General features: G+C 42.2%; 1 protein-coding gene and 1 non-coding gene across 4 annotated transcripts in view; one reads left to right on the top strand and one right to left on the bottom strand.

Annotated features, from left to right (window-relative positions):
- Positions 1-955: 955 nt before the first annotated feature.
- ARMH3 (armadillo like helical domain containing 3) overlaps positions 956-27,913 on the bottom strand; it is a 182,870-nt gene continuing 155,912 nt past the window's right edge. For all 3 annotated transcript variants that reach the window (XM_057735293.1, XM_057735295.1, XM_057735294.1), the window contains 2 exons: positions 4,812-4,928; positions 956-2,602 (listed from right to left, as the gene is read on the bottom strand). In XM_057735293.1, coding sequence (XP_057591276.1) covers positions 2,510-2,602; positions 4,812-4,928 — 210 coding nt within the window. In that variant the 3' untranslated portion in view covers positions 956-2,509. The remainder of the gene's footprint in view (positions 2,603-4,811; positions 4,929-27,913) is intronic.
- On the top strand, positions 18,462-18,568 carry LOC130854638 (U6 spliceosomal RNA). Its single transcript, XR_009054087.1, has one exon. It is a non-coding gene; the product is annotated as a U6 spliceosomal RNA (small nuclear RNA).

Here is a 27,913-nt window from a genome sequence, read left to right as displayed (position 1 = left end):
CCCCCTTTCCTTAGATTAGCTCTTTTTCTGAAGCTAAGGGCTAACATAGAGCTGGGCTACCTCCAGCTCCCAGGAATGGTGACGGAATGACTGAGCCTACTTGTCTGACCTTCCCCAGGATGCTTCCTGGGCTCCTAGCTATGAGCCCCCAAACTGCCATGAGAATGAGGGGGGGGGAGCAATGTCTGATGTGTCTTGATGGTATGGTGGCAGTGTCCCGGGTAATCCTGCCTGCCCAATGGCTCCTCTGGAGGAGTGAACTGCTGAGATGGAAAGCTTCAGCTAAAGTGACCCCAGCACATTTAATCTCTTCAATTGGATTAATTTCCAAGCACTTGATTCAATTAACCCAGCAGGAATTGTGGTGAGAGTTCAGGCATAAGAGGGGGACAAGCAGCTGAAGGATTATCTTTGGGAGCAATGCCCTACTCTTGGCTTTCCCCTGAACTCTGGAGGGTCCTCCACAGACCTGGTGTAGACATTGGGGCATGGACAGAACATAGGCAGCTCCTTTTGGGGTTAAATTCTAGGAAAGGATGGACTCCTATTTGGAATTCTTAGAACAGGTGTAGGCAAATGGGCCAAGAGATGGACCTTTAAAATGGAGGCAAGGAGTGCTTTGCTTATTGTCTCATGCCCTGGACCTGCCCTTATTCACTTCATATGAGAGGCTGGCAGGAATCGAGAAGCAGCCCAAATAGGCTGGCTAGCCTCCAAATTTGGAGATAAAGGGATTCTCTTCTCCTTCCTTCCACCCAAATGACAAAGGGGGCTACAACTTCTGAACTGAACTGGCTTCCACTAGGACCAGGAGACTGAGGAACAGAGCCAGAAGGGGTTCCCTAGCCAGATGAGACCAGCACCTGGGAGATTACCTTAACTCTGTCATTGAGAAAGGAGTTCTGGGTAACAGAGATTAAGGGGAAATAGAAAAAACACTAAAAAGACTGTCCCATACAAATCAATTTTTAATAACTTCAACTTGCCACCAGCTTCCAGTCCCTGCTCCTCTGGGGTTTATCACTCTGGAAAACACTAAATGCCCCAGGCTAAACTATCCATTTAGTAATCAGAGATAACCCTGCCTCTGGTATCTTAAGAATCTACAACTATACATGGCAGCATGATGGTGGATTCTCTGGAACTTGCTCAATGTTGGAGCCAGAACTCTGGTTCCCAGAAAGGGCAAGTATCCCAAAGAGATTTGAAGCCAAGCGGAATAGCAGCTGGGGAGGTCCCAGACCTGCTCTCACGGTTGGATTCTGGAACGGACTCCCAGAGTCTTCCTGTGCTACTTGCTCCCTGCCATCCTGAGGGCTTTAGAAAGTGCTTTAGAAAGGGAGGATCTCAGAGCAGCAGCTACTTCAAAGGCAGCTGTGGGGCAGGAAAAGCCTACAGTAGTAGTCCCAAGGAGGCTGTCCAGAGGAGGAACCATAGGCCAACTTCCCAAAGATTGGCCTCTCCATGATGCTCACCTGGCCTGTTTCAGAGCCTGGCCCCAGCAAGTTCTCTCCCTTCCAGGCACCAGACCACAGCAGGAACAGGTTCCTCCCCAGAGGAAATTCTCAGGCAGGCTGGATGTAAACAACAGCCGGGTGAGCGGGTGGAACACGTGGAGGGGAGCTTGAGGGGAGCTCAGCAGAGGCAAGAGAGGCTCCCAGAGGAGGGGGTGGCTAAGGAGGTGGGGGAGCTGCTGGAAAGGGAACCAGCAAAGTAGGCACCTGAGGGCTTCAGAAAACCTGTCAATGTTTATTTCACACACACACCCTAAAGACAATTTAAACCAGACTGAAAATGAAAAGCTAAGGTTGTGACCCTGTAGTGCTGATGAGTCAATGGGCTGGAAGGCAGGGGAATGCTACAGGTACTCCTGGTGCCAAGAATCTAGAAAGTGGTGGCCAGACAGCAGAGGAGTCAGCTCTGGATTTAGAAAATAGAAAAAAAGGTATTTTATCTACCATTCCTACCCCACCCTAAGCCTGAGCTAAGGGTCCTAATGACTGGACATAGTGCCAGTGGGGGCAGGGGACACAGATTTCAAGCCTGGCTCAGCCCCGCACAAAGGAAGCAGAACTGGCTCCACCTACATCTGAGAGTTAGCCTGTTTTCAGAAGCCTAGTGGAGAAACTGACACCCCCCGCCCCCCGCCAGGTGTTGGCATCCCCTTAAGGCTTGCCCAACAGCTCCTGAAAATTAGTCAGTAGCCACAACTTGTAATCTCAATTGGAAATATGAGGGGTTGTCCAGAGAGCCCACCCTGGAAGTCCCCACATTTCTGAAGGTGTCTCCCTGTGCCCACCCATCCCCTCCCCAAATAAGATTATCCTTGGCTTGCCCATCTTGGCCCCTGCAGTCCAAGCTCCACTGAAGTGTGGACTTCACCAAGAGAACTCGGTATCTGTGTTTTTCTCCAAACTTGGGAACAGGCCCTCTCCCCTTGCCCCCGCCTCCAGCCCAGGAGTCTCATGGGTAAGGGTAGTCAGTGGCTGCTCAGGTATGCGTCGCAGCTTCAGGAGATAGTGGAGAATTCCTTGAGCAGGACTTCCTGGCTGAGTGTGTGGAAGGCCAAGTTCCTCCGGACGTTGGTGCTAATGGATCGAACCTGGGAAAAGGTGAGGGAAGGTGGGAGGGCACAGGCAGAAAACAGGAAAGAATCCATTACAAACAGTAGAGGGCAGTGCCTGTAGCACAAGGCCAAACTGCAGTGCTAGAAGTTTCTCTCTTAGGAAATGAACCCTTAACATCTATCATCCCTGTAGGTAAATAAGCAAATAGTTCCGTGATAGTAGGAAGAAAAGAGAGGCTGAGAGACAGGAATCCTAGTGGATGTGAGAAGAGTGTCTGAGCACCTGATGAGGTAGAAACAAGCGCCGACAGGGAAGGAGGGCTGAGGTCAGGGCTTTGTCCTTGCCTTGGCCAGGCAGAAGGGGGACTGTTCTGGTCAGTGGTCTGATGGAGGAGGAGAAGCTGAGGCGAGAGGACTCATGGTCTGGAGGTGCCTCTCTTTGGATGTGTTTCGAGTCTCCTCAATCTCATTCTGTATTTATCTACTTTTCTGGGTTGGAAAGAATGTTTAGGGATACAGCCCTTGTCTGTCATGGATGGCAGGAGTATGATCCAAGGAGGCCAATGGCCAGGATGTGGTCATATGGCCAGTGAGTTCCAGTTGTGGGAGCAGGACCTGGGTTTCTCAGCTCCTAGTCCAGCACTCTCCACACCACAAAGATGCCTCCTCGCTTTAGAGGGAAGTCTGGCTATATCCTTGTATCCTCACGCTTTCCACCCACAAATCAAGAACCTTGCAGGATGTCCTGCCTGTGTCAGCAGGGGAAAAGACCTGAGGGAAAGGGGTCAGAGGGCCAAACTCCCTGCTCTGAATGGGTTCTAAGAGGCATCCAGCAGACTCTGGAAGGACATTCATTCACGGGCAATAGAAGTGAACATCAAATGAGAGACAAAGCAGGGAGGAAGGAGGAAAAAGAATGTGTATCTATCCTAGGCCCCAAAGCCCAGGGAGCTTTTCTTCAATTTCTGTTTTGCTATGGGAAACAATGAAGTCGTCAGGCAAGAACCAGAGCAAAGGGCAGCAGGGCAAACAGCAGGGAGCTCAAGCTCATTAGCTCCAAACCTAACCAGACCCTCTTTGCTCCCCTGTGCAAAGAAATGAGTAAGGCACAGGCTAGTGCCTGAAAGCCTCAAGACAGCTGCTTGAACTCTCTCCTCCACAATCTTCTTCGTCTCCCAATAACTTACTCTTTTTGTTAAGACCTGAGCCCCATATCAACCTGAAGACTTGCCAACCACCCCATAAAAATATTGCACTCTGCTATCTCCTTACACTAATGGTTTCCCTGTTTCCAACTAACTCAGCCCAGAGTATATCTGCCTCAACCTGGGGAAGCCCAAAGTCCCAGGAACGCCATGTCAGGGTCAGAGTTGGGCTGGGTTTAGCACAAGACAGATGATCTAAAATCTAGCACCTTCATCACAGACCAGGCATGGGTAAGTAAAAGCTGGGCTGATGCAAGTTCTGCCCCAGCAGTAGGAGGTCTGAGGACATGGGAAGTAGGTCCAGAGGCCTGTGTGCCCTGGTCTGAGTCCCCAGCCAGGATGATCATGCACAACCAGGCAGTGGAGTGGCAGGACTACAGGGATACTGGCCTTTTCCTGAGAACTGCTTCTGAGCACAGGACAGGAAAGGGACCAGCAACAGGGTGAGTCCAGTTCTGTGGAGATGCTGACTGGGAGGTGGAGTAGGAGGCAGAGCAAATGTTCACTGGCTCTAGGCGGCCAACGGAGGGGGCTGCAGGAAGCTGAGTGACTGGAAAGTGGGAGTGGGGGTAGGGAGCGAAGACTGGAGAACTAGATTGGAAGGGCACTCAGACCAGGACTCAGTTAGGAATTTAGGAAGAAGTGATTACATAAGGAGGAGAAGAATCAATTACTCTCATTAGTTGCTCTGAGGACAGGATAAGGAGTAACGAGCCAGAGCTGCCACTGGGAACACATGTCAAACTCCAGGCCCAGCTGGAGCTGTGCAAGGGCTGTCACCATGGCTGCAGAGAAGAGGTGGGCACTGCTGCCTCAGGCTTCTCACCCTTCCCAACCTGGCACCAGTACCTTGGGGAATAGCTTCGTCTCTCACTGCCTGATCCTTCCTGGACTGCTTTGGGAGAGAAGTTGCAAACCCAGTCCAAGCAGGCCCCTCCAGTCTTATTTCATCAGCCTTTGCCCACCTGCACAGTAGAACCCAGTGGCTGGGAAAGGGCCCTCAAGAGACACAGGCAGAGACGGAGGCGCGGGGCACTCACCAGCTCTTTGAAGAAGGCGGCTTCCTTGTGCTGCTCTGAGTAGCGCTCATACTGGTCCAGGCCATCTTGTAGCTTCAGTGTGAGCGTGTCATAGTTGGCTCGCACTACCTCTAGCACCTGGGAAAGTCAAGGGCCAGGCGGGGCTTAGGCCATAGGAACCCTAGGTCATTTGGCCCCCATACCCCTCCTGCTGCCCTGCTGGGCTGGATTCAGTCTGAGACAACACCCCCAAGAGACCTTGCTCACTACTTATCGCCCTGAAAAAAGCCTGGTTATGGGGGGGGACTCTTCTAGTTTCTGGGGCCATGTTTTTTTCATTTTGTTTTAATTTTTATTGACATATAGTTGATATACAATGGTATGTTAGTTTCAGGTGTACTGCAAAGTGATTCAGTTATACATATATATAAAAATATATAGGGTTTCCCTGGTAGCACAGTGGTTAAGAATCCGCCTGACAACGCAGTGGACATGGGTTCAATCCCTGGTCTGGGAAGATCCCACATACCACAGAGCAATGAAGCCCGTGCGCCACAACTACTGAGCCTGTGCTCTTGGGCCCGCAAGCCACAACTAATGAGCCCACGCTCCGCAACTACTGAAGCCTGTGCGCCTAGAGCCTGTGCTCTGCAACAAGAGAAGCCACCTCACTGCAATGAAGAGTAGCCCCCACTCTCCACAACTAGAGAAAGCCTGTGTGCAGCAACAAAGACCCAACGCAGCCAATAAATAAAAATAAAGTTATTAAAAAAAAATATAGGGAATTCCCTGGTGGTCCAGTGTTTAGAACTCCACGCTTTCACTGCTGAGGGTGTGGGTTCAATCCCTGGTTGGGGAATTAAGCTCTCACAAGATGCATGGCATGGCCAGAAAGAAAAAAAAAAAGAAAAGAAAAAAATATATATCTATATATAGATACATATATTCTTTTTTTACATTCTCTTTCATTATAGGATATTACAAGATATTGAGTATAGTTCACTATGTTATACAGTAGGTGGGACACTTTCTAATCTCTTCCTGCCTTTCCTGACTAGTCCAGCCTGGTCACCACGGCTGTTTACTGTGGGTACGGTAAAGGAGCATGAGAAGAGGTGACAGAACAGCGAATGTCTGAGCCCCTCAGTATCCCTGACACCATAGATGTATTCTCAGCCATATCCTGCAGCTTTCTCTGGCCAGGCTGCCAGTTGCTGAGTAAGACTTTGCCAATGTCTCCTTCCTTTTCCCTTTCTGGGAACCACATTTCTTCAGTCCCGGGATGTTCCTCAGCACCATCTGCCACTTGTTTTCATCTCTCAATGCCAATTCAGTCTTCTTATCCATTGCCTGGATGGAACTTTTGGGCATCCCAGCCTTGGCGTACAGGAGACACTTTCTAGACTAAGCTAGAGCTTATCTCATTCTCTTTTGTTCTGATGAGGGGTCCCTCCCCTACTATGCCTCTGCTTTCTATGAGGGTGGATTCAGACCTCCACTAACTCCTGGAACCTTGGATCTCTGTGGTTCCAGAAGGAAAGGACTACCAAAGCCAGTCCTGATGTGACTTCGGCTTATCAGACCAGGAATCAAAGGCAAGGACAATTAGTTACATCACGAATATTCAGAGGTGACCTGGCTCAACCCCCTGCTGCCCACTGTAATGGAAACTATTTTGGATATATCATGCCCATTACTATCAAGATCAGGCTACTATTTAGAGAGTGTAGTACTATCTTGCCAGCTTGAAGATAACTGTATTTGGGTTACACAATGATTATTTACATCAGAAGATGTAGCTCTTCTACATTAAGTTAGAAGAAGTGAGTTGGGTAGAAAAGAGAGACCAGGAGAGTCAATAATTTTTCACGCTGGCAATCTAGGTGATAGCTATATTGCACTTTGATCTGACCTGGGAGGGAAGTATATGATGTCATGCAGAGCTCCCAGCTCAGCAGGGAGTTTTGGGAGGAATAAGTGTGATGAGGGAGGCTTAGCTCTAACAGAAGGTAGTGGTGTGAAGGGAGTAAGTTAGAGTCAGGACTGATCAGAGGCACTGAGAATGGATTCCTGAGGGGTACAAAGGTGCCTCTGGGCTGTTTCCTTCAAGTCAGTATTGTGCCAGGGCAGACTTCACCTGGTGGCAAACACTTCTGCCTGCCAAGAATTCCTGAGGAGAGAGGAGGGAAGGAGAACATAGGCTTGTGTTCCCGAGTTTGGGAGGGGCAGCTAGGTCAAAGGTCTGGTCCAGACTCGGGCTCTTTTCCTCTAGACACCTCACTCAAGGTCACTTTGACAAACTATGTCCCACAGACCCTAGTATAGGTTGGCTCCTTTGCTTCTAATTCCATTTGTCAGCTCTGTCAGCAGGAGGACCAGTACCGAGCAACACCAGTCACCTACAAAGTAATCTGGCCCTCTCATGCACATGGACTGTGCTTGTGGCTGAAATATCTATGACCAAGCTCTTGGCTTAGAAGTGAATGGCTCAAGCCCAGTAAAAGGCAAAGTTCCAGAAAAAGGCAAGATGGAACCAGCTCCCAGGAATCAGGCAGAATAAAATAATACATGCTTTTCCAATCCTTGAACTCTGGGCAGCTTCAGCAATGACTATGACCCAGCAACCTGGGCTCAGCCTTTCCTAAGGAGTATCAGGTGCCAAAAGACAAATACCATGCTAAAGCCAACTCCTGAGGAGAAGAAACAGCACGTCAAGAGATGCTATGTCCTGGGAGCCTCAGGCAAGACCACCTTGATGACCTGGGCTTTCTCTCTTCTTGCCAGGGCAGAGTGGAAGGTATAAGATATCACTCAGAACAGGGATTTTTCCTTTCCCAATAAAGCTGGCTTTTGCCAGAAGAGCTTAGTTCAGTTTCTTGCAGGGAGGTGAAAGCAGAGAAGGCCCCTGAGCTATCAGCTCCTTGGAAGGAACCCAGAGGCCTGTCTGGACTTAGTGCATGATCTCAGCTCTCCCCTTGTCTAGACATTGCCCAGGGTCACCTTCTCCTTCCCTGACCCTTTCTTGTGTTCATCCAGCCCCTGCCATTTCCTGCCCATATCGCTTCTCTTAAATTTCCAAGAGAAGAAAACATTCTAAGCTCAGGTCTGGGCCCCAGCTCATTCAGAACTTCAGAGCACTAGGGGTACAAGCCTAGTCTGGGACTTTCCTTCCTATAGCTTCAGACTTTAGGAACATGTCACGTTTGGTACACTCACACTCAGCACTGGCCTGGGACATGGCAAGGGCAGTAGTCAGGCAGAGGGCAATCTCCCAGAGCCCTTGTGCCTAAAGGCCTCAGACTTCACCATAATTTGCCACCTCAGTTTCTGGCTTCCTGGCAACTTCAAAGGCCCTTCCTAGGCAGACATCCCTTCCTAATCCATCAGGTAATAGTCTACAGCCTAGCACAGCCCACCTTCTTTCACCAATTGTTGGGCTTGTGGTCCTCCTAGAACCTTGTTCACCACCTCAGTTCAATGTAGCTTTAAAGACAGTAAGTCAACTAATAGCCACATGCTCTCTAAGGAGTCCTTATACCCTCATCTGTGATGCTCAGTACACGGGAACCTGGGTCCTGGCAAAAGGCCTGTTAGAAAACTGAACTGGGAGTTCCACTCTAACTATGGGATCTCAGACTCACCTAACCTCTTTGAACTTCAGCCCTTCTCTAAGGTGGAACTTGAACTCACCTTTCAAACATGACATGGGAATAAAAGTTCTGAGTTCCTGAAAGTAACATACAACTGACAGGAACATTATCATCCCAATGGCTACACAGCTACCTGGATAGTTCCTGGACTCAGGACTGAATTTTGGTCCCAGATCAACCACTAAGTAGCTGTGTAAACTTACACAGATTACTTAATCTCTTTGCGCCTCCTTTTTCTTATTTGTAAAATGGGGATTACACTATCTACCTCACAGGGCTGATGTGAGGATGAAAAGATGACTGTCCAATGCATGGCACATTAATAATAGTCAATAAATGCTTACTAATTTTATGATGAAAGCTTCCTCCTGGTGACAACAGTCACTTGGTAGTTCTGCTTATCTCCAGATAGTTCTAACCATAAACCAAGAGCTAGGATCTTACACATCTTCACTTAGCCTATGGCACATACTGGTGAAGAGGAAACCTAACTTCTCTATTCCCTATGAAAGCAGGCTTCCCATAATGGTGTGTAACTGGCAATGCATCATTCAGAAGTCAGAGAATGCCCAGTACCCACTGCCAACCTTAACAATCTTAGTAGTTCAGGGGGATACAGGTTATACTAAAGAAAAGCTGAGCAAAGAGGCTTATAGAGGCCTAGTCTTGCATGATACAGGTTGTGAGGCTCTTGGCCACATCAGGAAGGAACGAAATTCCAGTGCACAAAGTTAGTTCAAAATTGCTGACAAGGTTTCAAACACACACACTCTTCCCCTAGCACACATAATAGGTATTTCCCAAAGACTCTTTGGTACCCTGTGCTCCATTTTTTTTTTTTTTTTTTTAAAGCAGGACCTTGGAAATGGGAAATAATGTTTAGCCTGAAGATAACAACAAAGGAGAATCACCAAGCTGGAAAAGTTCCTGGCAACAGCTACCCAACCTTGATGTTAGAGGGCTTTGCCTTGTGCCTGAAAAACTGCTTGGTCTCAAATCTCTGTTGGACTAAATTCCCAGTAGAATGAGAATGAGGGTACAGCTAAGTAACAGGATGTGACCTGACAGCAAACTTGTGTTCATTACCTTCTTCTCAATTTGAAATGACATCTACAGTATATAACCTATTTGGGGAAAGTATGTAAGTCTGACACTAGCCCACTCCCAGCCAGGGTAACATGTATGGCTTTCCCTAGAGGCCAGGCTGCCAAATAAGGAAGAAACCACAAGATATCAGTAGAGAAACCTACTGTGACTTCTTATAGAATAGGAAATAAACATGGAACCTATCAAGATTGCAGTGGGGTGTAATGGAAAGAGGCTATGGAATCAGAAAAACCTGGGTTCAAATCTTGGCACCATAATTTACTAGCTATATAACCTTGACCTGTCTGAGCTCTACTTTACCTGTAAAATAGTTACCATCATAATATTTTCTTATAATATTATGAAGATAAGTGATAATATATAAATAAACTTTAAAATATAAGTGATAGGCTCTAGCAAAGGTGCTAAATGAATGAAGGCTATTGAGATGGAAACAAAGAAGAAAAATGGAAAAACAAAGTATCTGACGTATTCAAATAAGACAAATCAGGTGGTTAAATGGTAACCAGGAGGGTCTGGAGGTATCACTAATATCTGAGGATGGTGACTTGAAAGGCAACCATACCTCTTCTTGCCAAAGTGTTACCACTGACACAGAATCATAAAAATAATAGTTCCGGGGACTTTCCTGGTGGTGCAGTGAATAAGACTCTGCGCTCCCAATGCAGGGGGCTCAGGTTGGATCTCTGGTCAGGGAACTAGATCCCACGTGCAGGCCACAACTAAAAGTTCGCATGCCATAACTAAGGATCCTGCCTGCTGCAACTAAGACTTGGCACAACCAACCAAATAAATAAATAAATAAATATTTAAAAAAAAATAGTTCTGGAAGCAACCTTTGAAATCACCCACCTATCTAGCCCATGGCCCTCATGTCACAGATGAAGAAAAAGATGTCCTGAAAGACTGTACATTGCCCAAAGACACAAAGCTGGGATTAGACAGCAGAGTTTTCTGACTCCCAGTCCAGTGCTCCTCCTGTACTGGCAGGCTAGTCTAACCTGAGGCACGTTCCTGAGTTTACAGGCTAAACAATCTTTCAGAGAATAAAGATTCAAGGAATTCAAACTCACTTCTAAGAAGTGGGAAGTATGATCTGTGGAGAGCTGGGAAGGTAACCTGGAGAAGGCCTGGTCTGACGTTTGAGTTTTAATGACTACCAGGTCCTTAGGGCTCCAGGGCTTGTCAGTTTCCACCCACAGCCGCTGAAGACCCTGTTGACAGTGTTAACCACTGATGGGAACTTTACAGACTACCCCAAATTCATCATCAGCAAAATCTAGCTGTGGTTGCTACTCTAATTACTTCTCATTTAGAGGTTTCAATGTCTTTAATGTTTTTTTAAATTTTATTTATTTATCTTTTTGGCCACACTGTGCAGCTTGTGGGATCTTAGTTTCCCGACCAGGGATTGAACCCGGGCCCTCAGCCGTGAGAGTTCAGAGTCCTAACCACTGGATCGCCAGGGAATTCCTGGTCTTTAATGTTTTATTGGGCTTCTTTGGCCGCAGCCACCAGATGGTTTCCACGCTTGGAGTGGGGTGTTAAAAAGATTTAGTGACTCCCTTCTAACAATGAATGATCATACTTTAAGGCCAATTTTCCATTTTTCCAAAGAGACTATAACCACTCTGTTCCCACTTTCATGCAGTTCTGCTTTAACTCTGCCAAACCCCTAATCATACAAAAATTAATCTCTGGATGGTTTGAAACCGATAAAGTAGGTAAAAGAAGGAAAGAAGAGGAAGGCTTTTTAGAGGATTTTCATGATAATCTCCATCAACTGCTCCACCGGACTCTGGCCATTTGCTCTATTTCAGACGTTTATTCACTGGTTAGAGAATATGATTTTTCACTCCCATTTCCTCTATAAAGCAGGAAAGGACAGGCTGAGGGATCAAGCTTTGAAACCACAAATATGAGCATCACCAGGCAGAAGCCTGGACATTGCCTTCACTTCTCAGTCCCATCTGTAAGAAGGAGCTGACCGGGTATTGTCTATTCTACAAGCTTGATAATGGAGAATAATGAAAGAGTCTGGTCAATGGCAAGTTACTGAGAAATGAGGTCCATCGCTCACAATAATTCCGAATTTGGAACAAAAGTATCCTGGTACTTATAAAACCGAGAAGGTCTGAATAATCAGGTCTGCTTTCTATGCCATCCCTCTAAAGTGTTCACTGCTTTCGAATAATGCCTTTTATCTCTGAAAGAAACAGTGCTGAGTACAGAGTTGGCCTTCAGTAATGGTCAGTGGCAAATGGACTGCTAGAGGGGAGAGGAAGGTCCAAATAGCTGCAGGCAGTTTTTATAGCAAATGCAAACTGAGGTCTCCCTTTCATCATCCATGGAAGAACAACATAACAAGTCAAATATACCATTTCTCACCATTTCAGGAAGGCTGAAATCTTTTTCCTCCTACTGCCCAGTTAACGTCCTTAAACTCAAAGGAAGATACCCTTTCCTATAAAAATGAGAAGACCTACTCAGGGCATGGCTTAACTTCCTTTTCTGGATTTGCAATAGGGTTAAAACGCTCTATAAACATTGGCAAGAGACTGAAGAGAAACAGGAGGTGTGACCTTTCATTTTCTCTGAAAGGACTTAATCTTAGCCTCTCACTCTTCCTCTATTTTCCCAAAGCAGGCCTTCCCCAGAACTGGTTATGTCTCTCCCAGTGAGGAACAACCCTCTTTTCTCCCAGAAGCAATAAAGGTCTGTCCCCAACCTTGCAATCCCACCAGTCTAAGGACAGCCCCTCAGTGGCATTCTCACAATAAAGTTAACTGGTGGTTAGGTGCTGGATAGCTTGTAAGGGGAATTCTAATGATAGAGAAGCAAAAAGCCAGTCCTTCCTCCTCCACAATCCATCAAATTTATTCTTCCAAATTCAGGATCAGTTAAAGCTAAACAAGAAGCACTGCAAAGATGTTCTCCAAGTAAAGACATTGGTGGGTCGCAGTCTGGGTCTAGTTGTGCCTAGGCCTTGAAAAAGAATCTCAACCAGCTATTGATTTTCAAAATAACATAGTTAAGAGAATGGCTCTAGAGCCAGCCTGCCTGGACTCACCCTAGTTCTACCACATACTAGCAGCAGGGTGGAGCTGGGTGAGCCCGTCTCCTCATCTGTAAAATGGGGATAATAATAATGCTTATCATATAGAAGATTAAATAAGGCAACGTATAAAATGCCAAGTATACTGCTTGTACACAGGAAGTACTTAATAATCATAGCTGTTATTATTATTATTCTCTTTCATTTTAAAATGACTCCATGAATAACTGCTTTTTAGGACCTGAAATTCCAACCCCTGCCATAAATGAGCAAACTTTCCCTTCCCCCACTTTCTGGAAGAGATCTGTCTTCTACAGGCTTCCCAATGAGGGATTTCCGGTGAAGCAAAGAACACACTGCTTTAGGGTTTGTGCATTAGCAGGTGTAGGGAGGCTGAGTGGCAGGCCCTCTCCTGAAGAAACAAACATGCTATTACTACTGACTTCCTCACTGAAATCGCATCATAGCTAGACTCTCAGCACCTTGAAGGAAGGGACCCAGTGTTACAGTACAGATTTTCCACAAAGCCTAACACAGTCCTAAGGAACAGTAAACATTCAACATGCTTGTGGACTAATTTAGTGACACTCAGGCCCAACCAAAAAGGAAAGGAATAGCTCATCAAGGTCACACGAGAGGAGAGTTCCCTGGTGGTCTAGTGGTTAGGATTCGGCTTTCATTGCCGTGGCCTGGGTTCAATCCCTGGTCAGTGAACTGAGATCCCACAAGCTGCGAGGCCCAGCAAAAAGAAAAAAAAAAAAAAAAAAAGTCGCAGGAGAAGATTAGAATTAGACCGTACACCCAGTCAGTGCACTGTTATCAGCACTCTAATAGGCGTCTAAGGCCCAGGTCCTGCCTTTAAGGAGCTACCAAACAATACGGGGAATCGAGATAAACCACCATGGAAGGGCACACCCACACATAGAAGCACATAAACAGTTGGGCCAGCAGAACTAACTGCGGTTTGGAGTTATCTGCATAAATGAGCAGTGAATGGGCAGCCCGGTTGAAATAGTATCACATCTCTTTAGGCAGGGAAAATTGAGGAATCCAAAGTCTCTTCTCTTTTGCCTGCCACCTCATCCTACTCAGCTAATTCAGATTGCAAAATTCCCCACCAGTGTGGCAGGGCCCCTAGGACAACAGCCTCAGGAGGGCCATTAGTTCTGACAGGTCTGTGACTCTGGCACTGAGAGCTTAGGCTCCATTCAGGGCCTATTATTTGAAGGGCAGATTGTTCAGGCTCAGCCTGAAAAAATAAGTCTTGCACATAAGATGAGCAAAAGGTTGAAAGGGTGGGAAAGGATTTCACTTACACTCCACACACGATCCAGAGTATCAATTTCTTAGAAATCAGGTTTGATCCATTCTGAAATGCCCTTTCTGAGGTGTGTTCAATTTAGCAATGAATTTCAACTGCACAATTCAGCTCCACTGTGCAGCTGTACTCATAAGATAACCGTCCAAAATAATCTAAGCAGACACAAAGTGATCTTTGAATAGCCAGGTTCAAAGCTTGGTGAGCTATTTTTAGCACTTGTTTGCATACAGTAACTAACAGGTATGCATCTCAGAAGACAAGCACAAGAAACAATTAGATCTGTGAACTCCAAGGCTAACTAGTACCCAGAGAAAACTGTTAGCTTCCTTCAGATGCTATCTACTTAACCTCCTCTTATTCAGGACAATGCTTGGTCCATGTCCAGATGGACATAGCCTAAAAGAGCCATGGTGACCAAGCAGACAGCTTACTATCAGGACAAAATATCAGCCATAGGAGAGCCTGATGTTTCAATGCTTGCTGCTTTAAGAGAGCTGAGTGTGTGGAGTGTAAGTGAAATCCTTTCCCACCCTTTCAACCTTTTGTAAATGATCAATGTAAGGCTGGGACCTGGACCGAAGAATAGAGGAAAAAAATGGGGAAAGGGAAGAGAGATGTTTTAGTGGATTATCTTTAAAAATATATTAAAATGCTCACTATAACATATTGTTTCCAAAATCCATTGAAGATTCTCCTCTAGTAACTGATAAAAGAGAAAGGAAGGAAAAAAGAAAGAAGTAAAATGGACAATGCATATGAATAGTTAATTCAAAGGAAGGTTTTCTGAAAAGTATATGAAATTAAAAAAAATTAGCTGGGTAACTCGGTATATTGTAATATTTTAAAGTAGTTCAGGACTTCTGCTTCCATTCATGATGGAGTAACTGAAAACTAGGAAAGAAATAAGTCTTTTCATACACTATAAAAGGCTGTGCAGGACAGGAATCCTGAGAGAATATAGGTGAGTATGCAAATCTTGCTGGGCCAAGGAGACACACTAGAGTTTGGAGAGGCAGAGATGGCTGGCACTTGTGAGGCAGGTTACCAGAAAGTAAAGAGGCAAAGAAAAGAGCTTCAGAAATTTATGTAGGGTTCCCAGTGAATCTGTTGCTGAATAGTAAGAATTGCATGTATAGGGTAAAATTCAACCAGTTCAGACAAGAAAAAAATGACTGAGGATCTCTAAGCTGAACAATTCCCAGAGCTCACACAGGACTGGGAGGTGTATGAATTTTGATCAACCAGAATGAAAAGTACCTGTTAAATACGTAGGGCATTCAAGAGAGGCACCAGAACAGTCACACCTTAATAGTAGAACTAAACTAGCCCTAGAGTCAAAGGCCACTCTAAACCTACCTTAACAAAGATAGAAGAAATTTCATGGATAAAGGTGGTCAAAATGTACAAACTTCCAATTATAACATAAATAAGTACTGAGGATGTAACGTACTACATGATGTCTACAGTCAACACCGTCGTATGGTATATTTGGAAGTTATTGAGAGTAAATCCCGAGAGTTCTCATCACAAGGAACACCCTACCCCCCAATGCCTCTGTATCTACCAGAGATGGCTGACGTTAACTAAACTTACTGTGGTAAACTTAAACAGTGCTATGTATCAATTATATCTCAATAACACTGGAAAAAAAGATCACCACACGAAAAAAAGAAGTTTCAAAAGGACACTGCTGCTCCACAAAAATTTGCTTACTTTCCTCAATAAAGTTCAACACTATTTAATAAAGAAAGACAACAAGACTTCCTAGGCGGCGCAGTGGTTAAGAATCGCCTGCCAATGCAGGGGACACGGGTTCGATCCTTGCTCCAGGATGATCCCACATGCCACGGAGCAACTAAGCCCGTGAGCCACAACTAAAAAAAAAAAAGAAAGAAAGAAAGACAACAAAATCCAGCAGCACTGAACTATACAATATTCACAGTGCCCAGTATCCAATAAAAAATTATCAGACACATCAAAAAGCAGGAAAATGTAACTCATAACCAAGAGAAATATCAATGAATAGAAACAGACTTGGTGCTTCCTAGGTGGCACAGTGGTTAAGAATCTGCCTGCCAACGCAGAGGACACGGGTTCGATCCCTGCTCCAGGAAGATCCCACATGCCGCGGAGCAACTAAGCCTGTGAGCCACAACTATTGAGCCCATGTGCTGCAACTACCGAAGCCCATGCGCCTATAGCCTGTGCTCCACAACAGGAGAGGCCACCACAATGAGGAACCCGCACACCACAATGAAGAGTAGCCCCCACTCACCGCAACTAAAAGAAAGCCCGTGCACAGCCAAAAAAAGACCCAACACAGCCAATAAAATAAATAAATAAATAAATAAATAAATAAATAAATAAATAGAAACAGACTCAGAAATGAGAGAGATGATGGAATTAGCAAGGACACTTAAAGAGCTATTATAAGCATGTTCAAGCGTTTAAAAACAACCATGAACATAATAAGGAACAAAATGGAAGGTATGAGGCATGTAACAATAAAACTGCTGAAAATCAATGCTGAAGAAAGAATATTAAAAGCAGCTTGAAGGGGGAAAAATACATTATGTACAGAGGAGCAAAGATAAGAATTCATACTTCTTGTCAGAAACTATACAAGCCAGAAAACAATGGAATGATATCTGTGCCAAAGCAAAAAAAAAAAGTTGTTAGCCCAGAATTCTATATCCAACAAAAACATCTTTCTGAAAGGAGGGTAAACTAAAGACCTTTTTAAACAAATGATCTGAGAGCATGTGTTGCCAACAGTCCTGCAACTAGAAGAGATGTTAAAAGAAGTTCTTCTGGTAGAAGGGAAATTATATTATCTGGATCTATAAATAGGAATATAAAATACTGGAAATGGTAGATACACAGATAAGTGTAAAATACTTTTACATAAATTTGAAAACTATGAATAAGGTTAACTGACTCTTTAAGGTAAAAAAAAATAACAGAGTAATGTGGAATTTATAAGAAACCTAGATGAAAAATGTTTAACTGAAGAGGAAAGTTAGAAACTTACACTCAGCTAAAAATAACTCCATGCTTGTTTTGCTTTTGTGAAATATGCTTGCTGCACCGAGAAAAACAGAAAAACAGGATGACCTAACAATCTAATGCAACTTTAAGACGTTTTGCTAAAAAATGGAATGTTCTGCACCTGCTCTTGTTTCTGTTTGGAAACTTCCATGCTCTGTAAACATGTGCACCATAAAAGTAAAGCTCACCCTGAACTTGGGGCCCAGAACTTTGGAGCGTTAGCTCATCTGGGGCCGCTGGCTTAATAAATCTGAGTTCTCCAACCCTCTGAGTGAGGTGCTTGGTTTCTCGACGGACCAATTTCTGCAACGTGACAGTTGTGCAAAGAACAGGAGGGGGGCCAATGGAAACACACTACTGCAAGGTTATTACAAATTACACAAAGTCATATAACATATTTTGAAAGTATACAGTGGTAAGTTAAAGATGCATACTGTAAAACCTAGAGCAGCAACTAAAATAATAAAACTAAGAGGTATAGCTAAGAAGTCAAAATTGGACATAAAAAGGAATCATAAAAAATATTCAGTTAATCCAAACAAAGGCAGAAAAAGAAAAACATGAACAAAGAACAGATGGGAGAAAAAGAAGAAGGAAAAAAAAAGGCAAGATGGCAGATTTTAACTCAGCCATATTAATAAATAAAATTGACTGTAACACTCCAATCAAAAGTCAGAGATTGGGACTTCCCTGGTGGCACAATGGTTAAGACTCTGCGCTCCCAATGCAGGTGGCCTAGGTTCGATCCCTGGTCAGGGGATGCCACAACTAAGAAGCCCACCTGCTGCAATTAAGGAGCTGGCAAGCAGCAGCTAAGGAACTGGTGAGCCACAACTAAGGAGCCCATGTGCTGCAACTAAGACCTGGTGCAACCAAATAAATAAATGCATATTTTAAAAAAATAAAAATAAAAAAATAACAAAAGGCAGAGATTGTCAGACAGGATATAAAATCAAGATCCAACTATGCACTGTCTAAAAGAAACCCACCTAAAATATAAAGACACAAACAGGTTGAAATTAAAAAGATGGGGAAAAAATGCTATATCAAAATTAATTAAAAGGAAGTTGAATTGCTATATTATTATCTGACAAGGAGACTTCAAAACAAGGAATATTACCAGGAATAAAGAGTGAAATTTCATAAAAGCAAAAATAAACAAACGGGACATAATTAAACTTAAAAGCTTTTGCACAGCAATGGAAACCTATGGAATGGGAGAAAATAGTTGCAAACCATGCAACTGACAAGAGATTAATTTCCAAAATACACAAACAGCTCATAGAGCTCAATATCAAAAACAAAAAACCCAATTAAAAAATGGGCAGAAGACCTAAACAGACACTTCCTCAAGGAAGACGTATTGATAGCCAAGAGTCACACGAAAAGATGCTCAACATCACTAATTATTAGAGAAATGCAAATCAAAACTACAATGAGGTATCACCTCACACCAGTCAGAATGGCCATCGTCAAAAAGTCTATAAATAGTGCTCACTTCAGCAGCACATATACTAAAATTGGAACGATACAGAGAAGATTAGCATGGCCCCTGAGCAAGGATGACATGCAAATTCGTGAAGCGTTCCATATTTTTTTGGGCACCTTATCTTTGACAAAGGAGGAAAGAATATACAATGGAAAAAAGACAGCCTCTCCGATAAGTGGTGCTGGGAAAGTTGGACAGCTACATGTAAAAGAATGAAATTAGAACACTTCCTAACACCATACACAAAAAGAAACTCAAAACAGATTAAAGACCTAAATGTAAGGCCAGACACTATAAAACTCTTAGAGGAAAACACAGGCAGAACACTCTTTGACATAAATCTAAGCAAGATCCTTTTTGACCCACCTCCTAGAATAATGGAAATAAAATCAAGAATAAACAAATGGGACCTCATGAAACTTAAAAGCTTTTGCACAGTGAAAGAAACCATAAATAAGACAAGAAGGCAACCCTCAGAATGGGAGAAAATACTTGCCAATGAAGCAACAGACAAAGGATTAATCTCCAAAATATACAAGCAGCTCATGCAGCTGAATACCAAAAAAGCAAATAACCCAATCCACAAATGGGCAGAAGACCTAAACAGACACTTCTCCAAAGAAGACATGAAGATGGCTAACAAACACATGAAAAGATGCTCAACATCGCTAACCATTAGAGAAATGCAAGTCAAAGCCACAATGAGGTATCACCTCACACCAGTCAGAATGGCCATCATCAAAAAATCTAAAAACAATCAATCAATGCTGGAGAGGGTGTGGAGAAAATGGAACCCTCCTGCACTGTTGGTGGGAATGTAAATTGGTATAGCCATATATGGAAAACAGTATGGAGGTTCCTTAAAAAACTAAAACTAGAACTACCATATGACCCAGCAATCCCACTGCTGGGCATACACCCAGAGAAAACCATAATCCAGAAAGAAACATGTATCACAATGTTCACTGCAGCACTATTTTACAACAGTCAGGACATGGAAGCAACCTAAATGCCCATCAACAGATGAATGGATAAAGAAGATGTGGCACATATATACAATGGAATATTACTCAGCCACAAAAAGGAATGAAATTGAGTTATGTGTAGTGAGGTGGATGGACCTAGAGACTGTCATACAGAGCGAAGTAAGCCAGAAAGAGAAAAACAATACCGTATGCTAACTCATATATATGGAATCTAAAAAAAAGGTACAGATGAACCCAGCGACAGGGCAAGAATAAAGATGCAAATGTAGAGAACGGACTTGAGGACACAGGGTGGGGGTGGTGGGGCGAAGGGGAAGCTGGGATGAAGTGAGAGAGTAGCATTGATATATATACACTACCAAATGTAAAAGAGATAGTGGGAAGTTGTCGTATAACATAGGGAGATCAACTTGATGATGGGTGATGACTTAGAGGGCTGGGATAGGGAGGGTGGGAGTGAGTCATAGGAGGGAGGGGATATGGGGATATATGTATAAATACAGCTGATTCACTTTGGTGTATAGCAAAAACTGGCACAATAGTGCAAAGCAATTGTATTCTAATAAAGAGCTTAAAAAAAAGTTTATAAATAATAAATGCTGGAGGGGGTGTGGAGAAAAGGGATCCCTCCTATACTGCTGGTGGAATGAAAACTGGTGCAGCCACTATGGAGAACAGTACGGAGGTTCTTGAAAAAATTAAAAATAAAGTTACCATATGATCCAACAATCCCACTCTTGGGCATATATTCAGAAAAGACGAAAACTCTAATTTGAAAAGATACATGCACCCCAAAGTTCATAGCACACTATTTATAATAGCCAAGATGTAGAAGCAATCTAAATGTTCACTGACAGATGAATGGATAAAGATGTGGTATACATATGCAATAGAGTATTACTCAGCCATAAAAAATAATGAAATAATGCCACTTGCAGCTACATGGATGGACCTAGAGATTATCATACTAAGTGAAGTAAGTCAGACAAAGACAAATATCATATGATATTACTTATATGTGGAATCTAAAAAAATGATACAAATGAACTTATTTACTAAGCAGAAATAGACACAGACATAGAAAAAAAATTCATGGTTACCTAAGGGAAAATAGGGAGAGGGATAAATTAAGAGTTTGGGATTAACAGATATATACTACTATATACAAAACAGATAAACAACAAGCACCTACTGTATAGCACAGGGAACTATATTCTATGAACTATACACTTTGCTATACACCAGAAACTAATACAACATTGTAAATCAACTATACTTCTGGGAATTCCCTGGCAGCAGTCCAGTGGTTAGGGCTCTGTGCTTCCACTGCAGGGGGCATGGGTTCAGTCCCTGGTCAGGGAACTAAGATCCCACATGCTGTGTGGCATGGCAAAAATAAATAAATAAATAAATCAACTATACTTCAAGAAAAAAAAAAAGAGTGAAATTTCATAATGATAACAGGGTCAGTTCATTAAGAAGACAATCCTATATGTATGTGCACCTACTAACAGAACTTCAAAATTCTGAACAAAGCAAAGTTGAAAGAATTGAAAGAAGAAATAGAAAAATCTACTATTGCAATTGTAGGTTTCAATACTCCTCTCAGTAACTGATAGAATAAGTAGACAGAAAATCAGTAAAGACAGAAGATTTAAACAACATTAGCAATCAACTTGATCTAAAGGCATTTATAGAAGATTTTACTCAACAACAGCAGAGTACATTAAAAATACACATAGAAAACATTCAACAAGACAGACCATGTGCTGGACCATAAAACAAATCTCAATAAGTTAAAAAGGATTAAAATCACATGGAGTATATTTTCTGTCTACCAGGCAATGTAATAAGAAATTAACAGAAATTTATCTAGAAAATCCCCCAATAATGGAAATAAACAACACTTTCTAAATATCACAAAAGAACTGAGAAAATATTTGAACTGAACGAAAATGAAAACAAAGCATACCAAAATTTGTGGGATGTTGCTAACACTGGGGAAATTTATTGCACTAAATTTTTAGAGTTGATGCTTGAACAATGTGGGGGTTAATTAATCCACGCATAACTTATAGTTAGCTCTCTGCATCCACAGATTCAACCAACCATGGACCATGCAGTACTGTAGTATTGAAAAATATCCACATATAAGTGGACCCACTAAGTTCAAACTCATGTTGTTCAAGGGTCAACTGTAGTAGGAAAAAAAAAAAGAATTAAAATCAATGATCTAAGTTTCCACCTTAAGAAATTAGAAAAAGAAGAGCAAATTAAACTAAAACAAACAGAATGAAATAATAAAGATAATCATATAAGTCTATAAAAAAAAAAAAGAAAAAAACCCAGAAAATCCATGAAACTAAAAGCTGGTTCTTTAAAAAGATTAATAAAATTGATAAACCTCTAGCCAGACTAATCAGGAACAAAAGAGAAAGGACACACATTATCTATATCATGAATGAAAGACAGGACACGGGACATCATTACAAATCCTACTGGCATTTAAAGGAAAAAAGGGAGTATTATTAACAATTTGTCAATAAATTCAACAACCTATATGAATGAATAACTTCCCTGAAGACACACATAGCTAAAACTGGCTCAAGAAGAAGTAGAAAACCTGACTATCCCTAAATCTGTTAAAGAAACTGAACTAAAATGCTTCCCAAAGAAGTAAAATGACATGTGCAATTTACTTTGAAATGTATAAAAAAATAAGATGGACTGATCCATTCTTTGGATCGGATATGTGATAAAGTATAGTAAAATGTAAATGACAGCATCTAGGAGGTGGTTATATCAGTATCCACCATACAACTTTTTCAGATTTTACCGTATGTTTGAAATTTTTCATAATAAAATGTTAAGTAAAAAATTCTTCTTACAAAGAAAAGTCTAGGTCCAAATGCCTTAACTGGTGAATTCTGTTAATCATTAAGCAAGAACTAACATTGATTCTACACAAACACTTTTTAGAAATGCAGGAAGGAATATTCCCCAACTTATTTTATAAAGCAGCATTACTCTAATACCAAAACCAGACAAAGATGTCACAAGAAAACTGTGAACTAACATCCCCCATAAATATTGACATAAAATAATCAACAACATATTAGCAACTCAAATTCTGAAATATATATTATAAATACTGTATCATAATTAAGAGAGGTTTATCCCAGGAATACTAGGTTGGATTAATATTTAAAAATCAGCCACCACGTTAACAGAATAAAAGAGAAAATCTATACAGTCATCTCAATATATGCAGAAAAAAACACTGACAAAATTCAACATTCACTCATAATAAAAGCTCTCAGCAAACTCGGGATAGAAGGGAACTTCCTCAACCTAATAAAGGAAATCTGTGAAAATTTATAGGAAACACATTACTTAATGATGAAAGATCAAATGCTTTCTCCTGAAGATGTGGCAAGGATATCTACCCTGACCACTTCAATACTGTGTTGGGGGTCATAGTCAGTGAAATAAGGAAAGAAAAAGAAATCAAAGTCCTAAAGATTTGAAAGAAAGAAGTAAAACTGAATTTACTTGTATATAATATGATTGTGAGCACAGAAAATTCTAAAGACTCTAAAAAAATGAATTTATCAATGTTGTAGGAAAAAAAGATCAATTTAAAAATGATTTTATTTCGGGCTTTCCTGGTGGCGCAGTGGTTAAGAATCTGCCTGCCAATGCAGGGAACACGGGGTTGAGCCCTGGTCTGGGAAGATCCCACATGCCATGGATCAACTAAGCCTGTGCGCCACAACTACTGAGCCTGTGCTCTAGAGCCCACAAGCCACTGAAGCCTGAGTGCCTACAGTCCTGCTCTGCAACAAGAGAAGCCACTGCAATGAGAAGCCTGTGCATTACAACAAAGAGTAGCCCCTGCCCATCGCAGCTAGAGAAAAGCCTGCATGCAGCAACAAAGACCCAATGCAGCCAAAATATTTATTTATTTATTTATTTATTTATAAAAAATAAAAATAAAAAATAATTCTATTTCTATACACTAGTGAAAAACCTGGAAATCAAAATTTAAAATACCATTTTGGAAAGATATCCCATGATCTTGGATTAAAAGAATTAACATTGTTAAAATGGCCATACTACCCAAAGCAATCTACAAGTTTAATGTGATCCCTAACAAATTACCCATAACATTTTTCACAGAATTAGATCAAATAATCTTAAAATTTATACGGAACCATAAAAGATTCAGAATTGCCAAAGCAATCCTGAGGAAAAATAACAAAGTAGGAGACATAATCTTCCCAGACTTCAGACAATACTACAAAGCTACAGTAAACAAAACAGCCTGGTATTAGCACAAAAACAGACATATGGATCAATGGAACAGAAAAGAGAGCCCAGAAATAAACTCACACACCTATGGTCAATTAATCTTCGATGAAGAAGGCAAGAATAGGACACCAAATCTGCCAGTACCTTTACCTTGGTCACAGCCTCCAGAACTGTGAGAAATAAATTGCTGCTGTTTATAAGCCAGTCAGTCTATGGCATTGTGTTGTAGCAGCCCAAACAAAGGGATAGGATCAAGATGGTGGAGTAGGAGGACATGTACTCACTCTAGCTTGCAAGAGCACCAGAATTACAACTAACTGCTGAACAGTCATCGACAGAAAGACACTGGAACTCACCAAAAGAGACACCCACATCCAGAGAAAAAGGAGAAGCTGCAATGAGACAGTAGGAGGGGCGCAATCGAGTTAAAATCAAATCCCATAAATGCTGGATGGGTGACTCACAAACTGGAGAACAGTTATACTGCAGAGGTCCACCCACTAAAGTGAGGGTTCTGAGCCCCACATCAGGCTTCCCAACCTGGGAGTCCAGCAACAGGAGGAGGAATCCGCAGAGAATCAGACTTTGAAAGCCAGCAGGATTTGACTGCAGGACCTCCACAGGACTGGGGTAAACAGAGACTCTACTCTTAGAGGGCACACAAAAAACTGTGCTCACCAGGACCCAGGGGAAAGGAGCAGTGACCCCATAGGAGACTGAACCAGACCTGCCTGCTGGTGTTGGAGGGTTGCCTGCAGAGGTGAGGGGCAGCTGTGGCTCACCGAGGAGACAGGGACACTGGCAGCAGGGGTTCTGGGAAGTGCTCATTGACGTGAGCCCTCCCAGAGTCTGCCATTAGCCCCACCAAAGAGCCTGTAAGCTCCAGTGCTGGGTAGCCTCAGGCCAAACAACCAACAAGGTGGAAACACAGCCCCACCCATTGGCAGACAAGCAGATTAAAGTGTCACTGAGCTCCACCCACCCAGCCCTACCCACCATCAGTCCCTCCCATCAGGAAGCACCCACGAGCCTCCTAGACAGCTTCCTCCACAAGAGGGCAGACAGCAGTACCAAGCAGTATCAGCAGTATTTCATCTTGTGGAACTGAAAACCACAGCCACAGAAAGAGAGAGAAAATGCAAAAGCAGAGAACTTTGTACCAGATGAAGGGACAGGATAAAACCCCAGAAAAACAACTAAATGAAGAGGAGATAGGCACCCTTACAGAAAAAGAATTCAGAATAATGATGGTGAAGATGATCCAGGACTTTGAAAAAAGACTGGATGCAAAGATCGAAAAGTTTACCAAAGACCTAGAAGAATTAAAGAGCAAACAAACAGAGATATGCAACACAATAACTGAAATGAAAAATACACTAGAAGGAACCAATAGCAGATGAACTGAGGCAGGAGGGCGAATAAGTGACCTGGAAGACAGAATGGTGATAATCACTGATGCGGAAAAGAATAAAGAAAAAAGAATGAAAACTGAAGACAGCCTAAGATACTTCTGGGACAATGTTAAGTACACCAACATTCGCATTATAGGGGTCCCAGAAGGAGAAGAGAGAGAGAAAGGACCTGAGAAAATACTGGAAGAGATTCTAGTTGAAAACTTCCCTAACATGGGAAAGGAAATAGCCACCCAAGTCCAGGCAGCACAGAGAGTCCCAGGCAGGATAAACCCAAAGAGAAACAGGCCAAGACATATAGTAGTCAAGTTGACAAAAATTAAAGACAGAGACAAGTTATTAAAAGCAACAAGGGAAAAACAACAAATGACATACAAGGGAACTCCCATCAGGTTAACAGCTGATTTCTCAGCAGAAACTCTGCAAGCCAGAAGGGAGTGGCATGATATATTTCAAGTGATGAAAGGGAAGAACCTACAACCAAGAATAATCTACCCAGCAAGGATCTCATTCAGATTCGACAGAGAAATCAAAAGCTTTACAGACAAGCAACAGCTAAGAGAATTCAGCACCACGAAACCAGCCCTACGACAAATGCTAAAGGAACTCCTCTAAGCAGGAAACAGAAGAGAAGGACCTACAGAAACAAAAATAAAACAATTAAGAACATACATATCGACAATCACCTTGAATGTAAATGGACTAAATGCCCCAACCAGAAGACACAGACTGGCTGAATGGATACAAAAACAAGACCCATATATATGCTGTCTACAAGAGACCCACTTCAGACCTAGGGACACATACAGACTGAAAGGGAGGGGATGGAAAAAGATATTCCATGCAAATGAAAATCAAAAGAAAGCTGGAGTAGCAACAGTCACATCAGAGAAAATAGACTTTAAAATAAAAAATGTTACAAGAGACAAGAAAGGACATTACATAAAGATCAAGGGATCCATCCAAGAAGAGGAGATAACAATTATAAATATATATGCACCCAATATAGGAGCACCTCAGTACATTAGGCAAATGCTAACAACTATGAAAGAGGAAATGCAAGGCAGAAATAGAGACACAGGTGTAGAGAACAAACACATGGACACCAGGTGGGGAAAGTGGGGAGGGTTGGGGGGGAATGAATTGGGAGATTGGGATACTAAATTGTACACTCTAAATATATGCTGTTTATTGTCTGTTAACTGTATCTCAATAAAAGTTCTTAAAAAAAAAAAAAAGAAGGCAAGAATATACAATGGAGAAAAGACAGTCTGTTCAGCAAGTGGTATTGGGAAAGCTGGACAGCCGCATTTAAATCAGTGAAGTTAGAACACACCCTCACACCATACACAAAGATAAATTCAAAATAACTTAAAGTGTTAAATATAAGACATGACACCATAAAACTCTTAGAAGAGAATATAGGTAAAACATTTTCTGACATAAATTATATCAATGTTTTCTTAGATCAGTCTCCCAAGGCAATGGAAATAAAAGCAAAAATAAACAAATGGGACCTATTCAAATTTATAAGCTTTGGCACAACAAAGGAAACCATAAACAAAACAAAAAGATAACCTACGGACTGGGAGAAAATATTTGCAAGTGATGTGACCAACAAGGGCTTAATATCCAAAATATACAAACAGCTCATACAACTCAATAACAAAAAAACAAAAAACCCAATTAAAAAATGGGCAGAAGACCTAAATAGACATTTCTCAAAGGAAGACATACAGATGGCCAATAGGCACATGAAAAGATGCTCACCATTGCTAATTATTAGAGAAATGCAAGTCAAAACTACAATGAGATACCACCTCACACCGGTCAGAATGGTCATCATTAAAAAGTTTATAGGGAATTCCCTGATGGTCCAGTGGTTAGGACTCGGCGCTGTCACTGCCAGGGGCCCCAGTTCCATTCCTGACCTAGTAACTAGATCCCGCAAGGAAAAAAAACTAAAAAAGTTTACAAATAACAAATGCTGGAGAGGGTGTGGAGAAAAGGAACCTTCCTATACTAGTAGAAATGTAAATTGGTTGCAGACACTACAGAGAGCAGTATGGAGGTTCCTCAGAAAATTAAAATAGAGTTACCATGTGATTTAGCAATCCTACTCCTGGGCATATATCTGGACAAAACCATAATTCAAAAAGATACATGCATCCCAATGTTCACAGCAGCACTATTTACAATCGCCAAGACATAGAAACAACCTAAATGTCCATTGACAGATGAGTGGATAAAGATGTGGTACACACATATATATAATGGAATATTACTCAGCCATGAAAAAGAATGAAATAACACCATTTGCAGCTACATGGATGAACCTAGAGATTATCATACCAAGCGAAGTAAATCAGAAAGAGAAAAATACCATATGATATCACTTATATATGGAATCTAAAATATGACACAAATGAACTTATCTATGACACAGAAAGACTCAAAGACAAAGAGAACAGACTTGTGGTTGCCAAGGGGGAGGGGAAGGTGGGGAGGGGTTGGATTGGGAGTTTGGGATTAGCAGATGCAAACTATTGTATATAGAATGGATAAGTAACAAGATCCTGTTGTAGAGCACAGAGAACTATATTCAATATCCTATAATAAACCATAATGGAAAAAAATTAAAAATACCACTTAGATAACATAAAAAATGAAATATTTATGGACAGACTGAACAAAATAGATGCAAAAAACAATATGCTAAAAGCTACAAAATATTAATGAGAAAA

Source organism: Hippopotamus amphibius, chromosome 5 (assembly GCF_030028045.1).
Source record: "Hippopotamus amphibius kiboko isolate mHipAmp2 chromosome 5, mHipAmp2.hap2, whole genome shotgun sequence".
Taxonomy (NCBI): Eukaryota; Metazoa; Chordata; class Mammalia; order Artiodactyla; family Hippopotamidae; genus Hippopotamus; species Hippopotamus amphibius.
Note: the sequence above shows the minus strand (reverse complement) of the source record. Positions and strands in the feature narration are given on the sequence as shown.